Source organism: Dioscorea cayenensis, chromosome 4, assembly GCF_009730915.1.
Source record: "Dioscorea cayenensis subsp. rotundata cultivar TDr96_F1 chromosome 4, TDr96_F1_v2_PseudoChromosome.rev07_lg8_w22 25.fasta, whole genome shotgun sequence".
NCBI lineage: Eukaryota > Viridiplantae > Streptophyta > Magnoliopsida > Dioscoreales > Dioscoreaceae > Dioscorea > Dioscorea cayenensis.
In genome coordinates, this window is record NC_052474.1 from 2,385,938 (window position 1) to 2,411,445 (window position 25,508).

At 36.1% G+C, this 25,508-nt stretch overlaps 2 protein-coding genes and 1 long non-coding RNA gene across 11 annotated transcripts; 2 read left to right on the top strand and 1 right to left on the bottom strand.

Moving 5' to 3' along the window:
• The first annotated feature begins 5,423 nt into the window (after positions 1 to 5,423).
• On the top strand, positions 5,424 to 12,416 carry LOC120258826 (probable methyltransferase PMT21). The gene is given in 9 exon segments (XM_039266260.1): positions 5,424 to 5,647; positions 7,418 to 7,709; positions 8,342 to 8,490; positions 8,604 to 8,799; positions 9,046 to 9,256; positions 9,870 to 10,432; positions 10,434 to 10,543; positions 11,205 to 11,282; positions 11,771 to 12,416. Coding segments are annotated over 8 exon segments (1,797 nt in total). The 5' UTR covers positions 5,424 to 5,647; positions 7,418 to 7,439; the 3' UTR covers positions 11,991 to 12,416.
• A 497-nt stretch (positions 12,417 to 12,913) lies between these two features.
• On the top strand, positions 12,914 to 18,981 carry LOC120258988. 7 transcript variants are annotated; one of them, XR_005536048.1, is made up of 9 exons: positions 12,914 to 12,987; positions 14,547 to 14,804; positions 15,044 to 15,150; positions 16,282 to 16,384; positions 16,464 to 16,516; positions 16,640 to 16,706; positions 16,793 to 16,901; positions 17,795 to 17,860; positions 18,198 to 18,981. It is a non-coding gene; the product is annotated as an uncharacterized LOC120258988 (long non-coding RNA). The 7 variants fall into 7 exon arrangements; XR_005536051.1 differs by lacking the exon at positions 15,044 to 15,150 and having other exon boundaries at positions 18,198 to 18,266; positions 18,357 to 18,981; XR_005536052.1 differs by lacking the exon at positions 15,044 to 15,150 and having other exon boundaries at positions 18,198 to 18,266; positions 18,374 to 18,981.
• LOC120258987 (protein Brevis radix-like 2) lies at positions 18,130 to 24,269 on the bottom strand. Of its 3 annotated transcripts, none has more exons than XM_039266499.1 (7): positions 23,992 to 24,269; positions 23,628 to 23,713; positions 22,693 to 22,862; positions 20,897 to 21,279; positions 20,694 to 20,826; positions 20,118 to 20,566; positions 18,130 to 19,570 (listed from the first exon to the last, which is right to left on the bottom strand). In XM_039266499.1, exons 3-7 carry the CDS (start codon positions 22,801 to 22,803, stop codon positions 19,492 to 19,494), a joined length of 1,155 nt encoding a protein of 384 aa, XP_039122433.1. In that variant the 5' UTR covers positions 22,804 to 22,862; positions 23,628 to 23,713; positions 23,992 to 24,269; the 3' UTR covers positions 18,130 to 19,491. The 3 variants fall into 3 exon arrangements, with proteins under 3 accessions (XP_039122433.1, XP_039122432.1, XP_039122434.1); XM_039266498.1 differs by having other exon boundaries at positions 20,897 to 21,300; XM_039266500.1 differs by lacking the exons at positions 22,693 to 22,862; positions 23,628 to 23,713; positions 23,992 to 24,269 and adding an exon at positions 21,631 to 22,033.
• Between the last annotated feature and the right edge of the window lie 1,239 nt (positions 24,270 to 25,508).

The window sequence follows — 25,508 nt, forward strand, 5'->3', positions numbered from 1 at the left end:
ATATGAGGAAATAAACGTATTAGTAGAATAATACTTAAAAACTAAAATAATTGAAAGTCTGTTTCTTTTTAATTGATGTGATTTATTCATTTTTTTAAAAAAATAAAAAAATAAAAAAATAACTGAAAGTGTTGATCTTTTTCGTTTTATCATGCTTGGGAATATTGACAACGAGGTGCGGACTTTATGCGTAGCTTGAGCAGGCCAGATTATTCAGTTTTTTTTCTAAAAGTGAATAAATCATATTTTTATTTAAACAATAAATTAAGTAAAAAAATATATAAAAAAAACAAAAAAAACAAAAGTACAAACTTTGACCCAGATAAACTAGAAAAACATCACCAGCAGTGATGCACTTTCAAGAAAAAAAAAGAATCAAACAAAAAACATAAAAACAAAAAAAAAAACTTCACAGTTGAAAAACAAAAAAAACCAAAAAATGTTAAAAGTCTTCAGCAGCTAACAAGAAAAAACGAAATAAATCACTCCCAAATCAAGGGTTTCGTGGTGTTGTACTTAAAAATGCTAATGCGACACTGATATATCTCTCATCATTTTTTTTTAAAAAAAATAAATAAATAAATCATTTCAATTGAGAAAAGAAAATAAACATCCCACAAACACGGGCATAACATGACAAAATAAACCATGGTCCACTAGATGTGGCCCAATATTAATAAAAGCGAAAAGAAAAAAACAAAACGGAAAAAAACAGGCTCTCTCACAAAACCTGACTGGACGCTTAATTAATGGGCTAATCCTGCACCTCATCTCTAATGATATCACTGACTCTCACCGTTTGTTAGGGCCAATTTTAGTAAAACTAAGATCCTAGGTAAAATTGTAATAATTTTTTTTTTGTTTTTTTATTAAATAATAAATTATACCAGGAGGCCCAAAGCGAGTCCAAAAGGTTTAAGGCCACCAATATTGTAACTAATTCTAGTGATATGAGTCATATGATATCTAACATTTTTGCTCAGTTAAGGCATGTAACACTGAAACTCATTCAAGTATCACTTGAAAAAGATATATTTTTTTACTAATCATTTTTTTAAGTGTCATGATTATCTCTCTCTTCTTTTTTCCACTGTTAGGACTTATATAATACCACCATTCATTGTGGGTAGATGTCAAAGATTTTGTATGTTTTGTCAATTTTGTTGTATTAGTTTGCTCAATTGTCTTGTATCGTGTTACACATTGCTTTGTTGTTATGTATTTCTTTTTTTTTTTAATAAAATTATAGTTTAATATATTTTAATAAAATATATAATATATTTCAAATAAATATAAATAGGTTTATATCATGTGACCGATAAAAACAAGGTTAATATAAAGAGGACTCTTGAGTGTTTGTGCATGTTTCCACAGTCTGAACACAAATATGACAGAAATCAAATAAAAACACTACTTCCCCTATTCCCGTTTTCATGGTTGAATAGGGATCTATTCACCTTACTTTCTAAAAACAATATAAAATAAAATTTGACATATGAAAGTTCAGATCAACCTTAACCATTTGGTGATGATTAACAAACCCATATAATAATTATATAAAACTCTGACTTAATTATATTATTTCAGATTACATATATTCAATTTGTAGTGATTATGAGAACTAGGCATGACTAAGCTGTTTTTACATGCCTTACGGTTAAAATGATCTTCCATTTGAACCTCTAATTCATAAATATATAATGGAGTCCCTGTGAGAGTTGTATATTATTCCTTTTTAAAATTGTATGACAGAAGATTAATCATAGGAAATCGTTAAGCCACCGTGACTAGTGTATTTTTATACATATTTATCCTCTGACATCTGGATAGAATATGTTGTTTTTGTCAAAAGTTTTAGAAAATTATAGTGATTAGCAGCAGAGTAGTGTGTTGGTATGTGTCGGTATCTTAAGATTTGAAGGAGTCCATGTCAAAGTGATGGCTCAACCATCAGTGAGTCGCATTCGAGGACAGTCCACAAGTTCACATGGACGCACATGAAGGCGCTCGTCACGCCTTCTTTTCCTATTTATTCTGCATCTGCATCTGCTTCTTCTTCACAACTAACACTAACACAAGCACTGAAACAAAGAGTAGCCACTATATATGGTCAACATCACATTAAACAATATTTTTCTCTTTTTCCAAACACACCATCATCTCTAATTGATCATTTTTCTCTTTAATTATTCTTCTTCATTGAAACTCACTTGTCATGAAATGGGACAGTTGAGATGTCACTTGTCTTCTATTTCTTTCCTTTTTTTTATTCCAATGAATAACCAAGTTTCAGTGTAAATATTAACTAGCATGTAAAAATTGTGTTTGGATTTTTTAATTATATCATACACACGAGTAGTCAAACACGATCACATATGTACAGAGAATTGAGATGCCAATAAATCAATAGACGGTTGGATTGTGTAAAAAGGTAAATGGCCAACTTAAAGAAAGAGAAGCATATGTATGCATGCAAGGATGAAAGACATGTATTAATACATCAAATGAGCCCAGAGGTCTTAAAGGATGTTGTCCCTTGAGCATTTGATGCTCCTTATGATCAGTGGGGCTCATTTACTAGTCTTTTTTTTTTTTTGGAACCAACCCAATGGCAATGACCCATCACTCTTTAATTGTATGTTTTTTTGTGCTCCATGACTATCATTTTGCCTGGAGATTCTTCACTCTCTATTAATTTATGGTTCTGCTATTCTTTTCTCTTTGTCTCATGTATTGCTTTCCTTGTTTGGACGAAGAGTTATACAAAGAATTCAACTGAATTGATTCAGGAACTTGGGTCACACTGGCAGAGATTTCAAATAACCTGAGTGAGCAATGAATAAAGTACACATGTTGCCCAGGAATTTGCCGGTATGGAAATGAGACATCCATCGTTTTCACTTTTGTGAAAATTTCCTTTTCTTTGTTTTTTCATATGATTCGGCCATTAAATCTTATGCACAGAGATCTCAATGAAGTAAATAGTTTATTCCCCTTTTTATTTATTTTAGATATTTAACTACAAATATAAATATAAATATAAATATAATTATATATTTATTTAAAAATTTGAACTACTGATTTTTTAAGAGCTATATGTTCTAAATCAGTAGGTAGTGCTGAAAAGTTTTTTAATGTGCTAGATTTCTTATCGTTTTTAATACACAATGAGTAGAAGACACAGTAATTGTTTTTAAAAATTATTATTAATTATTTCATAATTTTATGACTTCACTATATATATATATATTTTTTTTGAGGTAGAGCTGATAAGTCACTAACCCTCGTAGACAGTGGCATGAGAATCGCACAACGTCCCTCACTCTCTGAACCCGTGAGGCGTGGTCGAGGGAATCGAACTCACGTCTCCTCCAACGGCGAACCCGGTGCAGTCTAGCCCTTTAGTCTATACTATATATATATATATATATATATATATATATTAAAGCAAACCAAAACTCTCAACCTCCAACTGTCTTTTTGCATTATAATTATACGAGTCATTAATCAATAGAAATCAATTAACAACCAATGATTTGATCTATGTTTCATCTGTCAAAAATTTGAGTTTGTGTTTTATATTATTTATTCAGTGTAGTTCTTCTGTGATGTTGTTTATTATATATATTTACATAAACTATATTTGTTAGTTGGATAAATGAATAATAATAATAATACCCACATGTTTGTACCCTTTCGCTTTTAAGTTATATTGGATCGCTTGATTTCCAGCATTAACTTAAATTAATTCTGAGTTTCAATGTCCACGTGAAAATCATGTGCCTGCGGCCGCGAGTAAGCCAAAATAGTTATGAGCTAACTGCCCAATAAATCCATTTTTTTTAATAAAATAAATAACTTAAGGGGGTGATTTGCAAAAAGGACCCACCGAACTTCCACATAAGTCAAGGCGAGATCCGAGACTTTTCACGCCTCAATTTCCACGTCTACCCATCCCCACCGACGGTTGCCAAGCTTCAGCCTATAAACCACACAAGGGCATTCATGTCTTTTCGCTTGCTTGGCGGTACTAATTAATAAATCATTTGAATTTCAGTTAATTTGTTAATGATATTCAAATTTCATAGATTTATTTGGCACAAATTGGAATTATAATATCTAATCAAATCATTTTCAAGTGATTAGGCTGAGATCTTGTTGTTATCTTTCTCAATAGAATCTTAAGTTTTAAAAATCCAACCACTCCACTTCACTACTGATTTCTTTTCAAGTGTTAATAAAAAGTAAAATCAATAGTAAATCATCTCTTAAATTATTAAATGAATATCACTATCCATGTTAACTATCAGATAGCCCAATAATATAACACAAAAAATATAAAAAAAATAAAGATTCAAATCCTTTCCGTATTCATGTATTATTCATGCACTGTACACTTAGATCCAATATTGTAAACCACTCCATATGGTGCTTCATATTTATTTATCTATTTAATAATTACTTAATTAAAAGCCATTTATCATCGGCTAATAAAAAAAATAACACTAATCATTTAAAAAATATGTAAACTACATGCTACATGTAAGAAATATATAAACTTCCCACAATATATCAAAAAAATTATCACATGATATATATATATATATATATATATAATATATATGAATAAATTATGTGTCAGAGACTGATCTCATTACAGTGTTTTACATGTGTCTTTCATTTATATGAGTTTGGATTTAAACTCGTATTTTACCGTAAGATTGCTACAAGCTATTGGTTTTAAAAATTAAATTTTTAAATGAATTTTTAGAATTTTCCAAATCTAAAGAATTTGATTTTAATAAAGGGAAATGCGTGGGAAACGATTGTTCACCTACACCAAACAAGTTAAGCCACAACTCAACTAGGCCGGTAACACCAGCTGTAAAATGAATTAAATACAAAAATCCAAAAAAAGGGAAAACCAACTTGCTTATCCTGTTCCCACAACAAATCATCAATTATCCGTACTTAAATATATATAGGGAAAAAAACAAGTATAATACTCTAATTTGTCTTTCTACTTTTTCTTCTTCTTTTGCCTCTCTATTGAATCCAGTCCCTCTATTTTTAAAAAATACGCCTATTTAGTTAGAACGCTTATAACTTTATCCTCTACTTTTTAAAAACGACCCAACCGAGTAGACTAAGAAGTCGATTTTTAAAAGTAGTAGAGTAGCTTTGGAGACTTTTTAAATAAGTGGGACATTTTCAAAAATAAAAGCTGACTCAATGGCAACATTTCGAATAGAGATGAAAACGAAAAAGAGAGGAAAGATGACTGACTATTTTCACGATTATAATCTCAATTGGGCCAAATAGTCATAATCATTTAAGCTAAAAAAGGAAATAGAGTACATTATACCGGTGATTCCTTTCCTATAAAAACCATTTTATCTTTGTAGCCTCTTCTTCTCACCTCCGTGCTCCTTTGTAAAACGAGAAAAACAGAGAGAGAGAGAGCACCGCCAAGCTATATTAATGGCGGAATTCGGAGGAGTTGGGGCAAAGGAAATGGTTTAAATGCGATGGTGATTGAAGGTCTGGACTCTGGTGCCATACTCTCTTCATCATTCTCTTTATCAGCGCAAGAGGCTGGTGTCTGAGTGGAAATATCTTCTCTGTTTCTTCTTCTGCTATTTTAGAGGTAGTTTTTATTGTATTGTCTGCAGGGAGGATGTGGTTTTTGATAAAGTCTCTTTTTTGATCTCTATTTTCGATCCAATGGTGCTGGAATCGTTGAAGTGGTGATTGTTTTGGATTTTCGATTTGATGGTGTGCTGGGCTTTGATCGAGGGATTAAATTTAGTGTGGTTTTCTTGATTTGTTCTGCGATCTTTGTGCTTATTGGTTTTTATTTATTATTTTTTTGTTCAATTTTTTAAGCTGAGGTTGTTTCAAGTTTTCATTGAGATATAAGTATTTGATGGTGTGCTCGGTTTCAATGAATGTATGATGTTTTCTCTGCTGAGGTTTTGTGTTTTTTTTTTGTTATTTTTTTTTTCTGTTAATATATATTGTTGACTGGTGGATCTTGCTTTGGACTCTTTTAGGAGTGTGCATTTTATCCGGAAATGTAGATATACTTTGTTATGCTTTGATTGCGGGATTCTCTACTGAAAGCGAACAATTGTTCTTGCTGGATTTCTTTGTTATGTTATTTATTTAATCCATAATTTTTGTTGGTTAAAACTGATCATTGGTTTATGGTGGCAGTGAATCAAGGTGTTCTTCTCTCTGTTTCTTGATTAAAAAGTGATGCTATCATTGTTTATGAGATGAAAGTCTAAAGCAAAAAAAGAAAGTCTATGTGGGTCCATGCGTGTTGCAATTGGATCGATCAGGGCAATTAAATTAGGTCCTCTGCTTGGTCTTTATTCCCCTGCCTTTTCCCCCTTAGTTATTGTTTGATTATTTCTTTTAACATGATGAACATCTTCTGTTTTTTTTTGGCAAAGTGTGAGCTATATTAGTAAGTTTTGTTGACATTAATTCAGTGCTTATTTATATGTGACCCATAGTTGTCTGCTTGACCTATCTTTAGTTGTTATAGTCTGTAAATGGGAAGAGTGGAAACTGCTGATTATTGGTCTTTGTTTATTTACATGATTTTCATTTTTAAATAAAGATATGGAACAATTCTAATAATTCTACTTTATACACTCTATTATTCCTGTCTTGCCTAGATTCCATTCTAATATCTAGCAATACTTGTATTTTTCTGTTGTTGCCTTTATCTATGATTTTTTTTAGAAAGTGGATAAACCACAATATATTAGAGAAAAAGATATTTTTCTATAAATTATGATTTATAATTGATGTAGCTTCTTTAAATAACAAGATTCTTAGGCGATGAGAAATTTCATAGTTTAATATGATAGGTTAAAAGACCTTGAATTGGATAATGGAAGGGCAGACACATGTATGGACATTGTGGTGATAAGAGCTTTGAGATGTATTCTATTCTTGGTAACTGAGATGTATAGAAAGGAATAAAACATGCAAATATGACAGTATTTGTTACCATAGCTAGCTTTGGTCAAAAACATATAAAACTGATTGACACGTGCAAATTGCTGATTTTGGGTATTTCTTTGAAGCTTAACTCTCATGGTTGGTGATCCCAATGGTTATTATTCTGCGTTCATTTCTTCTTTGTGTTCTGTTTGATGGTTACCATACCTTTCTGTATTTTTATGTATTGCCAGCAGAAGAACTGCAATTTATTATCTTTATTTTTTAAATTTTGTAACTATTTTTTATGATTGGTATGCGTGGATATATTTTGGTCATCTCTGGTGTTGAAAACTAGTTTTTACCAGATTTTAGAAATGTGTTATGGTTTTTCCTTGTGGTCAAAACTTTGATGCTGCTGTGTAACTTCGCCTGCTATTTCTTGGTTTTTCCTTTCTTGCAGCTGTTCCAATTCTGACTGAAAGATGAAGGGTAAAGATCCTAAATCAGTGGCTAACAATGATAGAAGCTCCAGGATGGTTCCTATGACTTTAATGTTTTTAGTCCTATGTGGATTTTCATTCTATCTTGGGGGCATATACTGCTCTGAGAAGAACAGATTCTTTATGAAGGATGTGGCACCAGCAATTCAGCCTCGAAAGGAAATAACTGTTGCTCCTCTTCAAATGAAGCCTCTTGTGATCCCCGAATGTAGCATGGACTATCAAGATTACACTCCATGCACTGACCCAAAGGTATGCATTTCTGTTTTCCTTTTATATTTATCAGACAATGTAAGAGAAGCTAACTGAATGGTGTGTATTGTGACTGCAAACCTAAATAAATTATGGTGGGAAGAGGCATGGCGAGACATTTTTTCATTGCAGAGCTTGTCACACTTAGTTCTAGGCCACCAAATTTATGCTCACATTTCCAGCAAATTTACACACCGTGCACTGGAAATCTAATTAATTTATGGTGGGAAGAGGCATGAGCAGACATTTTTTTCATTGCAGAACTTGTCACACCTAGTTCTAGGCCACCAAGTTTACACACTTTCCATCTTGGTTCCTACATATATATATTTATTTATTTGGAAAAGTTAAGACTTAAAATTAACTGAGATCAAGTTATGTCAAGCGTCTGCGCATATTTGATCTTGGTCCTTCACTAGGTGTAAAGTAATGATTTATGCACATAAAGTTCCCATCTCCTTTGGATATGATTAGCTTTTGAAGTCTGGACATACCAGGGTCTTCTAGTGGCTTGTTAGGATAGACGTATCCTAGGCTAATTACGAACATGTGATTACACTAGAAAGTTCTGATTTGCTGCAATAATATTGTAATTCCTTTATATTTTACTGAGATTTTTGTTGATCTTCCAGAAGTGGAGGAAGTATGGTACTTACAGATTATCTCACATGGAACGACACTGCCCACCAATCTCTGAAAGGAAGGAATGCTTGGTTCCTCCACCTGACGGTTACAAACCTCCAATTAAATGGCCAAAGAGCAGAGACGAATGTTGGTACAGGTACCTTTTCGCCATCTTTAAGATCATATTGGTGATTTATGTGTCAATACCTCATTTATTAGCGTAACAACTTGAAGAATGAACTCGTTTCTCCATTTTATATTTATGGCCAGAAATGTACCATATAACTGGATAAACAATAGAAAATCTAATCAGAATTGGCTGAGGAAAGTTGGGGAGAAGTTCCGTTTCCCTGGTGGAGGCACCATGTTTCCCAGAGGAGTTGGTGAATATGTTAACTTAATGCAAGCTTTGATTCCTGGAATGAAGGATGGTACTATCCGGACCGCCATTGACACTGGGTGTGGGGTGAGTTTTTTTAGATGAGCTATTGCAGATCAATTCTTCCATATATATATGTGTGTGTATATATTTTGAAGGTTCTTTTATCCAGACAGAGACGGGACTTGATTGTCTTCTGATTAAGTGTTTTTATGCTATTTCAAGTCCTGAAGAGTCCATCTTGTTTGTTGTACACATGTTGGTGCAATCATATGCATTACCTGGTCTCTTAATTGGTGATGTATAACAGGTTTCCCATTTGCTTTTTAATAGGTTGCTAGTTGGGGAGGTGATTTATTGGACCGTGGAATCTTAACTGTTTCTCTTGCGCCTAGAGATAATCATGAAGCTCAAGTACAGTTTGCCCTTGAGCGTGGTATTCCTGCAATTTTAGGCATCATTTCTACTCAACGCCTGCCTTTCCCTTCTAATGCATTTGATATGGCCCATTGTTCCAGATGTCTTATACCATGGACAGAATTTGGTAAGTCATGTTCATCGAACCTCTTGACAAAAAATGGTCCCTATTTACAAATCTAAAATATTGAAGTTATAAAACATGATTGCTCTAAGTTTTCCATTAGAACTTGCAAAAATCAAAGCTTTCAAGGTAAAATAGTACATTTTTTTGTGAAGTTATGTGGTTGCTCATTTAAGAATATGCTGTCTAAGTGAAAATACTGGCCAATTCTTATTTGCAAAAGTAAATATTGGTTGTTATGTTGATATAATATCCAATTTTTGCCTTTTATCATGAATTAAGAAATATTACAGGAAAGCTGTCAAGAACTTAAATGGCTAAGTTTTGCAACACCACAACTTGCCTCCTTATTTTTGGGGAATCACAATCCAGTTTATTAATATGTTGTGTATGGTTGGTGCAACCATCTTCTCTCAATATGTAGTTCAGCCTTCCTTGAGACCATGGTACCCATTTCTCTTTCTAACTGTTGTTTCTGTCTCATATTTGATCATTTTGATGGCATGATCTGAGAAAATGGTTCTACATGCAAGATGTTTTGCCACTGGTATATTAGCAGCATGTGATAGATTGTTATTCTTCTAGATGTAAGTTCTTAGCAAGTGCTTTTGTTCAGGTGGAATTTATCTTATGGAAATACACCGGATATTAAGGCCTGGTGGCTTCTGGGTGCTTTCTGGACCACCTGTAAACTATGAGAACCGGTGGCAAGGATGGAACACTACAGTGGCAGAACAGAAAAGTGATCTTGACAAGCTAAAGAAGTTGATGGCCAGTATGTGCTTTAAATTATACAAACTAAAAGGCGACTTTGGTGTTTGGCAAAAGCCTACTGACAACAACTGTTATAATAAGCTCAGTCCTGATTCCTATCCGCCAAAATGTGATGCCAGTTTGGATCCAGATTCAGGATGGTATGTTCCACTTCATCCATGTCTGACTATCCCTGGCCAAAACTTCAAGAAGTTGGGACTGGAATCTACCTCAAAATGGCCTGATCGGCTGCATGTTGTTTCTGAACGTGCATCCATGGTTCCTGGAGCAATCTCTGGGGGACTCAACCATGATTATAACAAATGGAAGGCCAGAGTGAAACACTACAAGGCACTGCTTCCTGCTCTTGGGAGTGACAAAATTCGAAATGTTATGGACATGAATACCTTGTTTGGAGGATTTGCAGGCAGCTCTTATAGATTCTCCCATTTGGGTCATGAATGTTGTCTCAACCTATGGTCTAAATTCCCTCGGTGTGGTCTATGATCGGGGACTGATCGGTACCAATCATGATTGGTAAGTGACTGCATAAAAAATTGTTTAAAAAGGTTTTTAAATTTGCATCAGAATATTTTCGCCAATGGGGATTCTGAATGGGGATTCTGGGTAACATTTATGGGCCTGGTCAATTGGGAAGTTCCTGGTGGGGTACACTGCAATCTAAAGGATTGCATTTTACACGGGAACTTGCTCATGGCTCTTATTAGTTACCAGACATCTTTTTATACCCATTTATTAATTACATGAAAATGAAAACATCTGATCACCTGGATCAATATCATTCATTTGTTTTCTTGAATTTATTATTTGATTTGTTTGCTTGTACTGTCATTATGAAAATATATTGTGGAGTTTTTAGACCCTTTTACATTAGATTTGTTTTTGTGACTTTTTTTAATTGATAATTTCATGTTCTAATTCAAATATTGCAAGATATATAATTTTGTAGTTTATCCACTTTTTTGAAAAAAAATTGCAATATCCTATAGCTTTCACTGGGTCACTCTTGTGTTAATTCACTTGCGTTACGTCTTGAGTGCTTTTGTTGCATTAATGTCTAAACCAGAAACTTCATTTGTCACACTTGCATTTGACCTTGCTGGAGACATTACTGTTATTTTGTGTTGGTTCACATTCTAATGGCTTCTATTTACAATTCTGTTGTGTTGACCTGTAGGTGCGAGGCGTTCTCAACATATCCTCGAACTTATGACCTGTTGCATCTTGATGGCTTGTTCACCGCAGAAAGTCACAGGTAAAGCTACTTCAAAATCACACTGTTTATTTTACTTTGTCATTTAATATGGCTGAGCAAACTTGCTCATGAAAGTGATGAAAGTTTGAATATGAAATCACCTCTTGCATCTTGAGAAAGCCTTTCATTAAAACCTAGATAAAGTAGCTGGGTGGTAGCAGTTGCAGGTGTTTTTTTTGCACATATCTCTTCTTCTCCATTTTTATCCTCATCTTTCATTGGTCTCATATGATAAAAATGCTTTCCCATTTTTTATGCTAACAAATTTGTATAGTCTCAGATCTTCAGACAAAGTTATTTTCCCATAAGATTTGAAGTCATTTCATCTCTTCATTAAAATTTTGTGTATATAGGCAAGCACACTCACCAAATCCATGGATTTGCATGCAAAAATACAATTTAAACACCTGCAGATGAAATTTCGTATTTAAAGTTCAAATGGCAAGTTGCCCATGCCTAACCTCCTGCTTGTTTTTTCTCTGTGACAGGTGTGAAATGAAATACGTCCTCCTTGAGATGGATCGCATCTTACGTCCAAATGGTTATGTGATAATCCGTGAATCCAACTATTTCATAGATGCTATAACCACTATTGCAAAAAGTTTGAGATGGGGTTGTCAGAAGCATGATACAGAGTACAATGTGGAGAATGAGAAGTTGCTGATTTGTCAGAAGAAACTCTGGTACTCCAAGAGTACTCAGCAATGAACTACGAAGGTAAAATAAGTAATCAAGGTGCTGTATTATCTCAATTAACTCTATTCCAGTGAGTAAACATCAAGATTGGTTGAGTATATAATTCATCTCAAGCAAATTTTGGAATTGTTCCATGATTTGCTGAAAATTATTGAGTTGATAGCACCCCTGGATAGAGATTACCAGTATGGTTCTATTCTTCAGTTTCTGTTTCTTTGAGATTTTTTGTCAAGAGAATACCAATACAAGGGGTCAAATTTATGATGATGTAAAACAGTAAAAGAATGAGTCATGAGCAATTGTACTTCATATATTGGCTCAGTTGAAGTTTTTGAGGGTGTTCGACCAATATTTGAGAATTGCCAATGTACTCTTCTTCTTTAACTCTCAAGCATAAAGCAAGCGTTTGCTTCAGTTTAGTCAGCTAAATGTTCTTTACAGTAAGACTTTTCTCATAACTAGCCCTGTGTAAAATGTAAATATTAATTTGAATTTTGTTTATTGTGTATGTTTATTATTGTAATATAATAATATCTGTTCTGTTACGAACAAATTGGTTTTTATCATTTCTTTTTTTTTTACTAAAGTTTTTATAAATAAAGAATTTTGGAGTTCGTTATTATGCTGACGTGGCTTTAAGGTATTGGGTCACCGCTTTTTTTTTTTAATTATTATATCCCAATCCCGTTTTATCCTGGTGGCGCCCGCACCACTAATCCCAAGATCCAACCAAAGAAACCCAGGCCGGCGGAGAGTCTTGGAGCATTTGTTGGTTTCAATTTACCAAAATTACGGCGAGGGAACAGCAGACCTCATAGGCAATAAGGAAAGATGTGACGTGGGAGCTATCACAGCCGTTGGATTTTGTTTCCGAATCTTCTCGGGAGGGAGTTTCTATATATATATATATATATATTTTTTTTTTTTCGCAGTTAATTGAATCCTCTCTGAATCACTCTGGAGGGAGCTCGCATGGGAGGCGACGGAGCTTATGGCGGGAAGTCCCGAGGTATCGCATGCATTCATCGTTTTGCTTCTTCTTTTTCATGGTCTTCCGATTCCTATCTGTGTTCTTTTGATTCTTGAGCGCTCAATCGAGGTTAGGATCAAACCCTGGGATCTGCCGCCGTTTTTTGGGTTTTATTGGGCGGCGACGGAGACCTAGACGGTTTGGATTCATGTAGAGGTAGTGTTGTTGACTTGCTGGTGTTCAATGTGTTCCTATTTTGATGGGGTTTTTTTTTTGGATAGTTTTATGCTTTTCTTTGGTAGATACTTGTTTGACTTGCCATTCTGTTTTTCCTGGTTATTTTAATGAAGTATGAAGTGTTTCTTGGTTTCTTGATTTTGGTTGGTTTTGAGGTGAACACTTGTCTCTCTGTATTGATTCTGTTGTTTAGTCTATGAGTTTGATGATTATTGTTATGGCCTTGTAGTATTTCACATGTTTTTATTGGTCTTTTCTTGTATTTAAGATATGTGTAGTTATTTTTGATGTGGTATTGTGTATCACTGTGACTATTTCTGAGTATTGTATTAATTCAGCATGAGACAGCTAAATTAAATTTTAGGGTTGTGTATGTTGTTTAATTGTTATGCGCGTTGAATTATTTCTGTAAAATTTTTTTGTTCACTTTACTACTTGGATTGCAAGATAATTATTTATATTACAGAATCCTTTTAAGCATTCTGGATATAGAGTGGACATGCAGCTTTAATGTGGTGCCCTGCTACTGTGAGCTGGACATGGAAATTTTCTTATGGGTATTGTGTTATTTTTTTTAAAAAAAAAATAATGAATTTACCCTTTTGGTTGGGGCTTGCAACATGTATGATTAGAATCATTAAATGAGGGGAAGATTTTTTTAGAAGGCAATTACTTATATATCTAAAGACCTTGTTGTATTAAGATGTAATTTATGTGCTACAATTGTTTTGCTGGAGTCGTTTTGACTAGATAAGCTATATTCAATACCCCTTGAATGAAACCTCAGTATTTTAGATTAGCAATTTAATTTGTCAAGCAAATGTATCATTGTTCTTGGTTTTCCATTAGTTATCCATTCTTTTCCTTTTAAGTCTATCCAAACATATCTGCAATTTCTCTCTAGTCTGGCAAATTTATGCTAGTGAGTCGCACTAGATTCGTTGTACTTTACTATCACATAGTTCCTATGAACCTATACTATAGGCACTTGTTCTTGGTAGCTTCTTTAAGTGTTCTTATTGCTTTATTACTTCACCTAGGGCGCCATCCTCCTTCAAGGAGGTCTATAATGTCTGCCAAATGCTACCTATATGAATTATTAGATTTGACGGGCACTTGTTTTACAAAGCTTTTGTCAAATGAGAAATGTCTATTCTAGGGTATTTTGGGGTTTCTTCATGTTGCTATTCATTTCAGGGAACATTGTGTTGCTTTCTTCATTGTGTTAATTGACTATTATTAGCAGGAATTGGATGTACATTTGTGGTTTCAATTTGTAACTTACCAGCTATAAATTTAGCTCAGTGCTAAGTGATTGTCTAAATCAAATCTGGCTGATATTCATTCCTTTCTTTTTATAGGCTGCACCTTGTTATTCTCTTTTGGATAAAAAGTTCTTGTCACTTGAGATATGGAACAAGTGTGCCATTGGTCTAGTTGCTACATGTGCCGAGTCTTATTATCCCAGGAAGTTCTTGATTGGGGTTTTTTTTTGTTCTTGGGGACTTCCTTCTCAATGCTTTTAATTGTACTTGGTGGCAAGTTGCTGTTCCCATGCCACTGAGGGACAGCACGATGCAACTTCTTTCTAAAGGTGGATTTGGGTCTATCCTTCACAAGTAAGTTGTGTTGTTGTATGTCATGTACTTTCTTTATTAGCATGCCATCACTTTTACTTTCTTTTCTTGTCATTGCATTACCAAACTATCTTCTTGCAGTTGTAATTTTTTCTCCTTGTAAGCTTTTCATGATAAAAGGGATTGTGCCTGATCTTTAATTTGTGACCCTACATAATTTTTAGTGTACTTGGTTAAAACCTACATTGAGAACTAACAGCGCTTTTTTGTATTTCCAATAGTTCTATTATTTCAGGACTGAATTCTTCAAGACGCAATCAGTATCCAATTCTCCTCTTGCTCTCCTTGCAGTTGGCAGTATAGTTGCTATTAGTATAATTCCTTTTAGGTATGGAGTTTGCTCAAGTACTAAGTTTCTATATTGTAGAGGCAAGCTATGTGAAAATTCAGCAGTGAATTGTCATCACCTTAAATTTCATGTTGTTTGGCCAGTGTGAGCTACAGTCTCTCTATATTCTGCTTAGAAATCAATCATTCAAGAGCTGCATGAAAATCTGTTTAAGCTTCAATGACATCGATTTCTATGTTTCTGGGCAAATGAGTTGTAGTCCCCTTCTGCTCAGTCACTGTTAGTAAAAAATATCACGTTGAAGGGGCACCTAAAGAAAAAGTTTTTGAATTGTGACCAGTCTTGTGGTGGCAGTTGCATATCTCATCATTAGTGCACTTGGCTTTTAAGTTTGGTCTTAAATCACACAGTCTAAGAAGGCTCTCTTGGCTACTTGTTACTCTTGTGAAACATTGTTATTCCTTTGACAAGGAGTGTAGGGATTTAGATTTGATGAAACGAATGGAACGGTGTGTTTTTCCCCCTTTAATATACTACATAATACCATTATATTACAGTATCTGAATATGGCTATTGCTTGTAAAAGGTACAAGCTGATAAAAGAAGTTGGTGATGGATGTGAGAGTGGTGAGATATCAAGATGCTGAAATGTTCATGAGTAACAACATCACTAATTTTTGTGCACCTAGTTAGTATTATTCTCTATCTAACGCTCTAGAATAGATTTCGGCGCATTTTTCTCATCAAACTGGGCTCTGATTTGTTCATCTGGATGTTAATTTTCCTTATTGTAATTTTTATTGACCATGCCTTGATAATAAATATTTGACCATTGCTGAGATTGTCCTCAAAACAATCAGGATCTATGGTTTCTTATCTGACTTGGTATTTATAAACTTGTTTATGATTACTAGATTGAGTGGTAAAAAATTGATTTGGTCTACTTGCAAATAGGCTAAATCGATCGAGTCGAATGGCAATTCCATGACTTTTTTGGTCTAAAAAAATTGAGTTCGTAGTACTTTGAGCCCAAATTGTGTGTTCCCAGTCTTGGTTTATGTTATTTGTTTCCATTGATTAATGATTATTGAGTATATATGCTGTTACAGGATTTTACTTCTTTACTTTCTACCTTGATTAAAAATTGAAAAAAAGCTTTGTCTCTTACAGAAAATTTATTGGTTACAAAGGACATAATTAAGATAGCAGATTTTGGGCTTGCTCATGAAGTGTGTTCAAAACCTCCTTATACAGAATATGTTTCTACACGCTGGTCGGTATTATCCCTTGAAGTTGTTCTAATAAGTTTTGATTTGGTTATGAACATTAGTAGGATCACCAATGGATTACAGGTATTGAGTGCCTGAAGTGTTGCTACAGTCCTCTGTGCGTGATTGTGCAGTTGGTCAGTAGGTGTTGGATGTATCACAAAAATGCTTGCCTGACAACAGATTTTGATATTGTGATCTTGCTTAATAAAAGTTATTGATCATGCGGAGGATAATTATTTTGAATTTTTTTCCTCTAGATGTGAGGACAATGGGTGCGATCATGGCCGAGATGTTCACTCTCTGCCCTCTTGTTTGAGGTTCAAGGTACTTAGCAGTTGCTTTAATTTCTTGCTGCTGCTCATAGCGCTACTGCTTTTGTTCGATTACTGATATAATTTACCATGGTGCAGTGAGGCTGATGAAATGTATAAAATCTGTACTGTAATTGGTACTCCCAATCAAAATTCTTGGGCAGCAGGACTGCAGCTTGCTGATACTATCAACTTTCAGTTTCCACAGGTTATTTTATTTACCATAAGGAGCTATCTTGGTCATGTAATACAACCTTGTTATGATTGTTTCTTCCACCCAACCCTTGAAAATTTCTTCTTATATGTAACCATGATCAACCTTCCATTGGCTTTACAATAGGCTTATTGTGCAATACCATTGGAGGTAATGCTTTTGCTTCAATACTTAAAAAATAACCAATATGCTTCTTATGATGTGCGTGTGTGTAGGGGTGTAAATGATACACCTTTACTCGCAAGTTACTCGGGCTCGATTCGGTGAAAACTCGAACTCGGCTCGGTCACAGTCGAACCGAGCTCGAGCTCGAGTAGCTTGAGTAGTCGAGCGAGCCGAGTTCGAGTATTGTGATACTTGGCTCGAGTGCTCGCGAGCCTAATCGAGCATGTATGTATATATATATATATATATATAATATTAGATTTATTTGATAAAAATCAAGGGGAAAAATTTTCGAGCTCGAGTCGAGCTCGAGCTTAATGTTTATGGTTATTTTCAGCTTTTTCGAGCTTAATCGAGTGAGCTCGAGTAGCTCGATTTGTGTACCAAGTCGAGCTCGAGCCGAGTATCGAGTACCGAATTTGTAGTCGAGCTCAAGCTCGAGCTCACTACTGTTTGGCTCGAACTCGATCGATTACACCCCTACGTGTGTGTAAATGTTCTGCTAATTGCTTTGGGCCGCGTATGCTATCTACAATGTTGTTTTAGCTGCTTGCTATTCTGGGCATACTATCTACAATGTTGACAAGTGCCCATCTTTCTGCACTTATTCTATCAGCCAGCAAGAAAGCCATAAATCCTGACAGAAAATTGCATTTTCCTTGCAGAAAATTTTAACATCTCTGCTGATTCATGCTTTTTCTTTCTTTTTTTTTCTTTTGCAGTGCTTGTGCTCTTGGGATCCCTGTAGGAGGCCAAATGCTATGGAGGCTTTTCATATTTTCTTTCAGGTCCAATATCTTTTCATTACTGCTGAATTCAGACTGTCAATTATCAACCCGGTTTGATACATTATGAGCCTTTACTGAAATTTATAATGGTTCCTGTCATTTTGTCCCTTATGTCACACCCCTTTTCTTACATACCACCATCACTTCCTCAAAGAGCCACACTACTACCAAATATGCCACCATCTGGTAGGATAGCATTTGCCCCACCTTTCCTTGTAGTCTGCATCATGGTTCAAATTTCAGTTGTGGCACTCCACTTCTGTTGTCCATTTTAAATATATCTTAGTTGAATTGAGAACTACTGTGGAACAAAAGAATTTTAGATGATTTTCAACAGGGTCTTTATCAAATATGAAACCTGCCACCAATTTCTCAACTGCAAAGACAAATGCTTCTTTGAGAACCGGTGATACTTTTCTTTACAAACCGAAGACACTTATCTTTAAGTTATATATATATATATATATATTAAAAAAAGTGACACAATCTGTGGTAGCTGAGTGGTGCTTGCAGTTTGCCGACACTTTTCATTATTGCAGGTGTGCAAAGCAAGCTAATTGGTTATCAGGTTAGAACATCAACCTTAGCTCTTGTTATGGTTGATTGCCCTTTTCTTTACCTACCACAGCTTCAGAACTCAGACCAAAGTGCATGACTAATGAAGAATGGCCAGAAGCATAATCTGTATAAACCACCTAGAAGAAAAAACCCAGGCTAGTGGGCTGGTTTAATTGATGCTATGTGATTGTGTTATGTCATCTTTCATCCTTGATTAACTTCATATCTTACTGCAGCGGGACATACAGGAGGGAAAATGCAGTGTCACAGATGCAACTGCAAAACTGGGTAACAAGATTGTGAGTTCTGCCAAGATAGCAGGTAATATTTTTATCAAAAAAAAAAAAGATAGCAGGTAATATGCAGGTTTTGCCCACCTTGTGTGAGGCCACCGCCTCCTGTGAAGGCTGGTGCCTGGCATGGTAGCACCAAAATCTCTTCTGGGAGAGGCTAGGCTACTCCCGGAAAGTTGTCAGCAAATATAATTAAGGTTCAACTGCAAACTTTACTGGGTCATGTAGTTATGGTTGTCAGCTAACATAAATATCATTTGCCTACATACACTTTCATAATGTTTGCTAGGTGTTTGAAATTATATTGAAAGAAAATAGTGCATACAGTAAACACCACTAGATGCAAGGGAATAAATAAATTTAGTGACTTTCATGTTTTTTTTTTTTTTTTTCCAAATTCAAATTGAAATCTGTTCTTCTCTCCTTGGCACATTGTGGCCCTATTCACATGTAACATTTCATTGTTATGTGCTATTTTGTCGCCAACGTAAAATTGATGGTAAATTGAGAATTATATTTGTGAATTTGTTGTAACATTTATGAAAATCTATTACATGATGAATGCCATTCAGCTGAAATAAATCTTTTCCAAGATTCAGTTCATACATAAAGTGGTGCCAAAAACCAAAATGAGAGATAATTTCCCTGGCATGAATTTTTTTTCCTCTTTTACCTTTTAATATAATATTTTTTCCCTGAAATATATGCATATATCATATCATATATATATAATTAATATAAATATATATCCATTACCCCCTCTTCTCCATTGTGTTTGATTCAAAGGTACTGAGCTTGAATTCTTTCCCGGTTCTCTTCCCACCACAGCTTGGCGCGAACTTCGCCAAATTTTTCTCGGCTGCATGCACCACCGTATTATAGTTCAGATTCATAACACATATCAATTGTCGATAAAACTGAGATAGAGTATGAGCAACGGTGGTATCACTAAATTTCCATAGGGTGTTTAGTTAAATATGATTAGACCTTGCAAATGAAATTGTTCACCCATTAAAAGTGTAAAGGCCCTTATAAAAATTGACACACACACACACACACACACACCCACAAAAAAACTGATATTTGCGTAATATGAAAAAATAATTTCTTATGAGTACATACATAAACATCGAACTATATTACATGTCATCTTAATAAAACCATATCTACGTAATCTAAAATTTATTAATTGATCTAATTACATTTTACATGGGTATAAAAATGATATTGTATTTTTTTAAAAAAATTTTACTTTATAACAGATTGCATCTGCTACTGGCAATTTTCAACATATTCTCCAAAAAGATGATCATCATATTTAGACAGCAATTGTTTATATAAATTATTATTATTATTATTATTATAAGATAAAAAAAGAAGGGTAGGTGTTGGTTGATAAGACTAACCTGAAACGGACGCGACGCAGCTCTCGGGTTCCATCAGCGAGTTCCCTGATGGTAATGTAGACGCCAGGCTCATCTTGCTCAACCCACTCAGTGACCTCCAAATCACTAGCGTTGCTGATGGAGATGGAAGCCTCATCACGAGAAGACGTGGTCGTCCGTGAGGCATCCATTGATGAGGCGGCTTCTCGTCTAACTCCGGACACACCTGCCACTGCTAATGCTCCACCACCACTAATATTAATGGCCGCAAAAGGATGAAAATGTTGCTGTAACATGTGCTCTGTCGGGTCAGGAACTGTTGGGAAGTACCCACCCGGGTACATTGTTGTCTGCCTGCCACCGCTCGTACTAGTGCTCGTGCAGCGATCCTTGCCACGTATAGGAGTGATGGGGCTCTCCCTCGAGGTGGATAATACCCTTGAATGGTATTGGTAGGATGAATCTTGTTGCTGCACAAAAAAACACAAAACAGAAAAATAAGGTATGTAAAACACGGAATTAACAAGTAGTTATTAACAAAGGGAACAGAAAGAAGCAGATGACATAAGGGTATGGGTATGGGTTTTAGTTATCCACCTCATCATCTTCGGATCTGGTTGGCGTAGCAAGGGCCTGCCGGCTGAATCTCTGCACGTTGTAGAGTTCCATGATCCGATCAAAGTTCTCTCCCCACCATCTCTGAGCTTGCCACTTATTGAACAACTCCCGGCTGAAGAATAAATAAATAAATAAGTGAACACTAATAATATTAAGACAAAAATAAATAAATAAGTGAATACCTGAAACGAATGCGCTTGAGGTCATTGCCAGCGCCTCCAGGTAGTGAGACCAAGGTGATTTGGACGCCAGGTTCTACTTGGGTCATCCACTCCTTGGGTTCAGCATTGTCCTCCACAAACACATCCTGCTCCTCCTCAGGTGGATAACCAATACCTGGAATCCATTTACGTTCTGTGTTGCGGTTAATATTTGTGAAGTCCCATTTAGCCATTGAGTTGGCGCTTGTAGACCGGAGGTACGTGCATTGTTCAGCATCCGATGTGTCATCATTCAGGTATGTTGGGGAACGATGGTGGACACTCTTGCTCCTGTAAGACGAGGAAGAGCTGCTTGCCTTACATTGACGGTTGCCTCCGGAGATTTTCAGCACCATGTCTTTTATCTGAACCATTTTAAAAGAAACCTAAAACATGAATGTAAAATACATTTTGACTCATATACTTCAACATTACAAAATTAGTAAAATACTAAACCTGTTTTTCCTTCAAACTGTATAAACATTATAATACAGATTAATCGTTCCTCTTCAAAAGAAAATGGGCTTAAGAGTTAAGACAAATAAATTAAGATGGAACACCACAATGTCACCATCCATCAATCATTGTATGGTAATTAATGATCTCCGAGATATTCCATTGTGGCCATAGTTCAAAGCAAGCATTATACATATTACGACATGCCTATAGTTTTCATAACAATAAATCAAGCTATTCATGATGAAGGAAGCATATACCATAGAAACTAATCCTAAGCATGTTGGTCGAAAGAATTGTCGCTCAGGTCACCAAGAGAATACAAAATCTTAATTAAATGTAAGACAATCACCAAACTCTTGCCAAATGCCACCATCTTTGTCACCGCCCACCAATCCTACTTTAATCATTCATGCATAAACCACATGCCCCAACTTTATTCATCAATAACATCCACCTCCAAAGATGTACATGCAACCAACATGACAAAGAAGTTTCCGTACAATACCGACATACATAAAAACCAGCGGTATGCTTGAACCTATCATGCACACAAACTGCCTCTAAAACCGTGTGGCCCAACCACAATGATGCCAAACAGAAGCAACCACTAGTATAGATCCTTGGATACGTCCTCAGTGTTCATTAATAGTGGTCCTAAACCCAGTCCCAATGAAAGAAAGGGTAAAGAGTAGTACAACCTCCTTAATTCCTCCGTTCGTCTTTATCCCTTTCGTCGTGATGCTGTGTCAGAGAGAGAGAGAGAGAGACCCAATCCAGAAGAACCAACAAAATCCAAACCATTAACCTTACTACAACCCCAAGCAACGGATCTCTCACACAGCAAAAACACACCTTTTAAAAAAGCCGACACTTGTTAGCAGAAAACGATGGTTAAAAACCGGCATAAATACCCTAGCCAACGAACCAGGCTCTTTTTGGACGAACATGCAAAAGACCAACCTTCATATGGCTTCTTTCTTTTTCTCTCTCTGGGGCTCTGAGCCCGAGAGAATGAAGGAAAGAGACCTCAGCCTCGTCCTCCACTTGACTGACTTTAACTTAGCCCCGAGATAGGAAAAGAGATGGAATGGACCACAACCAACTCCCTCCTTCCCTCGTATTATTGAAGCCAAAGCCTGAGACTGGACATATCGATCTAAGCAAACAATGACAGCAGAAGGTCAGGCTTTCTATCCCCCGGATTATACACTGGTACCTGGTTCAACACTTTTGGATCTAACGGTTCCTTAGTTGTGCTTTTTTCTCAATATTGGCAAATGCATGTATCATAACAGGAAGTAATGAGAAAGATAATGGACCTGGGAAGTCAGGCTTTTGACGGCGTCTTTGGTTCTGGGGGTTGCGGCACGCGCGGTGCTGTCATCCCCGCCATCGTCCGGTCTCTTCGAACACGCGATGCAGGCCAGCATCCTTCCCTGTCACTGTCTCATGACCAGCAGTGTGTGCTCCCCTATTATTATGGATAAACCTATAAATATATATATATATATATATGGACAAAAACATTAACTTTGGTTTTAAAAAATTATAATGTGAATATAGTAAGAAAAGAAGGGTCCACCAAAACATATTAACAATATGAGTTTGGTAAAGTAACACAATTATCAAAGAGGACTACCCACTGAACCATATGGTGAACATCATCATAGGAGATGCGAAAGAGAAAGCCATCTCCAATAAAGGATGGGAATCAAACATTGAAGGGGGAACGTTGAGATTCGGGCAAATGATCCACAAGTGTCCGTTTGTTCCAAAATCTTAGGCTCAGACACCGTTGAAATTGGGAGGCAAAATCCGTCGAGGCACTAAGGAGACAGAGAAACCCCACAAAGCCCCTGAATCAGGGGATTGTGTTTGAATTGATTGAATACTTTTTATCTCATTTTGTGGTTGATAATTATGCGGGAATTGGTGTGTTTTGGAGAGATGAGATTGGCTGAAGAGCCGAAGGTTCTGCAAATGAGAACAGTGGTCACTCGGTGCCCGAGATGCGAGACTAAACAAAACTACAAAAGGATGGAGGTGGGGCCCTAAAGAGAGCTTTGGTTGGCCTAGAAATGGGGGCCTATGAGAGACAGAGAGAGAAAGAGAGGGTTTTGATAGCTGGGAACGCCTCCCTGTCTCCTCTGCGCCTGACTGCACGAGCAGTGGCGCAGAGAGACGGAAAGAGAAACACGAATTTAATTCTATGAATCAGATGCAGAGTTGAACAACGTTGAGAAGTAGAGCATACCGTGGATATCTAAGGTTCCTTCCTTCCTTCCTTCCTATCTCCTCTATTCTTTTCCTTACTCTCTTGATATTTTTCTCAAGATATACCTGCATGCATGGAGAAAAAGGGATCGGATTAGGGTATTTCGATTGGAAAAATGGATGAAAACTGAAATCGATCATCAAGATCAACAGCATTTGCGACCATAAAACCCTAAAATAAACTGGAAACCAAACCATCATCAAGATCAATAACATTTGTCACCATAAAGTGAAAGAAAACCTTAAAAAAACAAAAAAACAAAAAAACAAAAACTACAAACAAAAGCAAACCTCTATCATCAAAATGAAAAGAGATTACAAAACATTCAGGTAGTTTTCATTACCTTCTTCTTCTTCCGATAAACAAACAAGCGCAAAGAATCCGTCAAAGAAGACGTCAGAGGAGATATCTCCAAACCCTTTCCCTAGCCATCTATATGCACTATGATCAAAAGAGAAACCCTAGCGCCATTTCTAGTCCTCAGTCTCCAAAGGGATCTGAGAGCCACGGGAATCGAGGGAGATGACGAATCAGAGATCTCGAACAGCAAGCCGCCGCCGAGGGATCCGAATGCTGATCTTGAGCGCCGGCGAGATTCGTGGCCGCTGTCTGCGCGCACAACTCCCGTCCCTAACTCCAAATAGGTAAAGAAGAAGCGTGACCTGCGCCTCGTCTTCATCTATTTATAGGCCCCTCTTTAAATCACATGCCCTCATGGTCTTTAAGTAAAACACCCTAACTTCATTTAATAATAACGATATTGCCACTTGCTTTTTGACGTTTTTGCCCCGAATAGACCCTTCGAAATATAAAAACAGGGAGAAGAATCTTTAATTCTCTCAACGATCAATCTCAGCCGTCCAATCGGAAGGTCACGTCTTAGATGATGGCTCGCTGATACGATTGTACGGACGGTGCAGGATGGATGGCAAGGATGCACGCTTGTTCACCGTGTGACATCGTGGCAACCGTTGGATGGATGGGCCGTGGTGTCGGGAACTGGGGATTTGGTACGTGCGGGTGGGATCTGATCAAATCGTCAGGTGGAGAACAGAAGTTGATGGGTGAGATGGACGGCCAGGATTCGAGGAAGAGTACGTGGGAAATGGAAATAGGCTCGATTTGCATTAGCGATGGGACGCTCGCTTGCTTTTGACCCGACTTGTCAAGTCCAGGATTTTTGGCAGGCCTCTCTGGTGCGTGTGTTTCACTACTATATAACTCAATATATATTTTTTTTTAAAAAAAAAGTTTTAAATTGAAAATTTTCATGGATTAGCTTGGACATAAGACTGTCAGCAAAGGTAAATTATTGTCAGGTTGGTGGCCTTTTTCTTTTGAGTTCAGTAAGAAGCCAATATTATACTGTGGGAGACTAGTTTTTTTATTGGAAAAACTTTTATCATTAGTAAATAAATAATTTAATTTTTTTATATTATAATTAAGTTTTGCTTAAGTGTGTGCTTCAACAACCAACGGGTGAAGAGCCGCTGATACTCGGGATCCCCTCAGTATTCTATGAACTCAGCTCTCCGCTTTTCGGAGGGTGAGGGCGTGGTGGTGATCTCACTGCACGTCTGCGCGAGGATTAGGGCGATACCTCATGTGTGTGCTTCAACAGAAACAAGCTTTTAGAGTCAATTATAAATATTAGGCTAATCAATAAAAAATACACATAGAACTATTTTGACAAATTGGAAGAACTAAGAAATGAGGAAAAAAAAAGGTTTGCATTCATTTATTTATTTTTAGCAATTAAATTAAAGAAAAAAATATTTATTTTTCATAAACTAGACGAATCATATGCTAAATGAAAGAATCAAAATTAAGTTCATAAATCAAAGTGGAGAAGTTTCTATA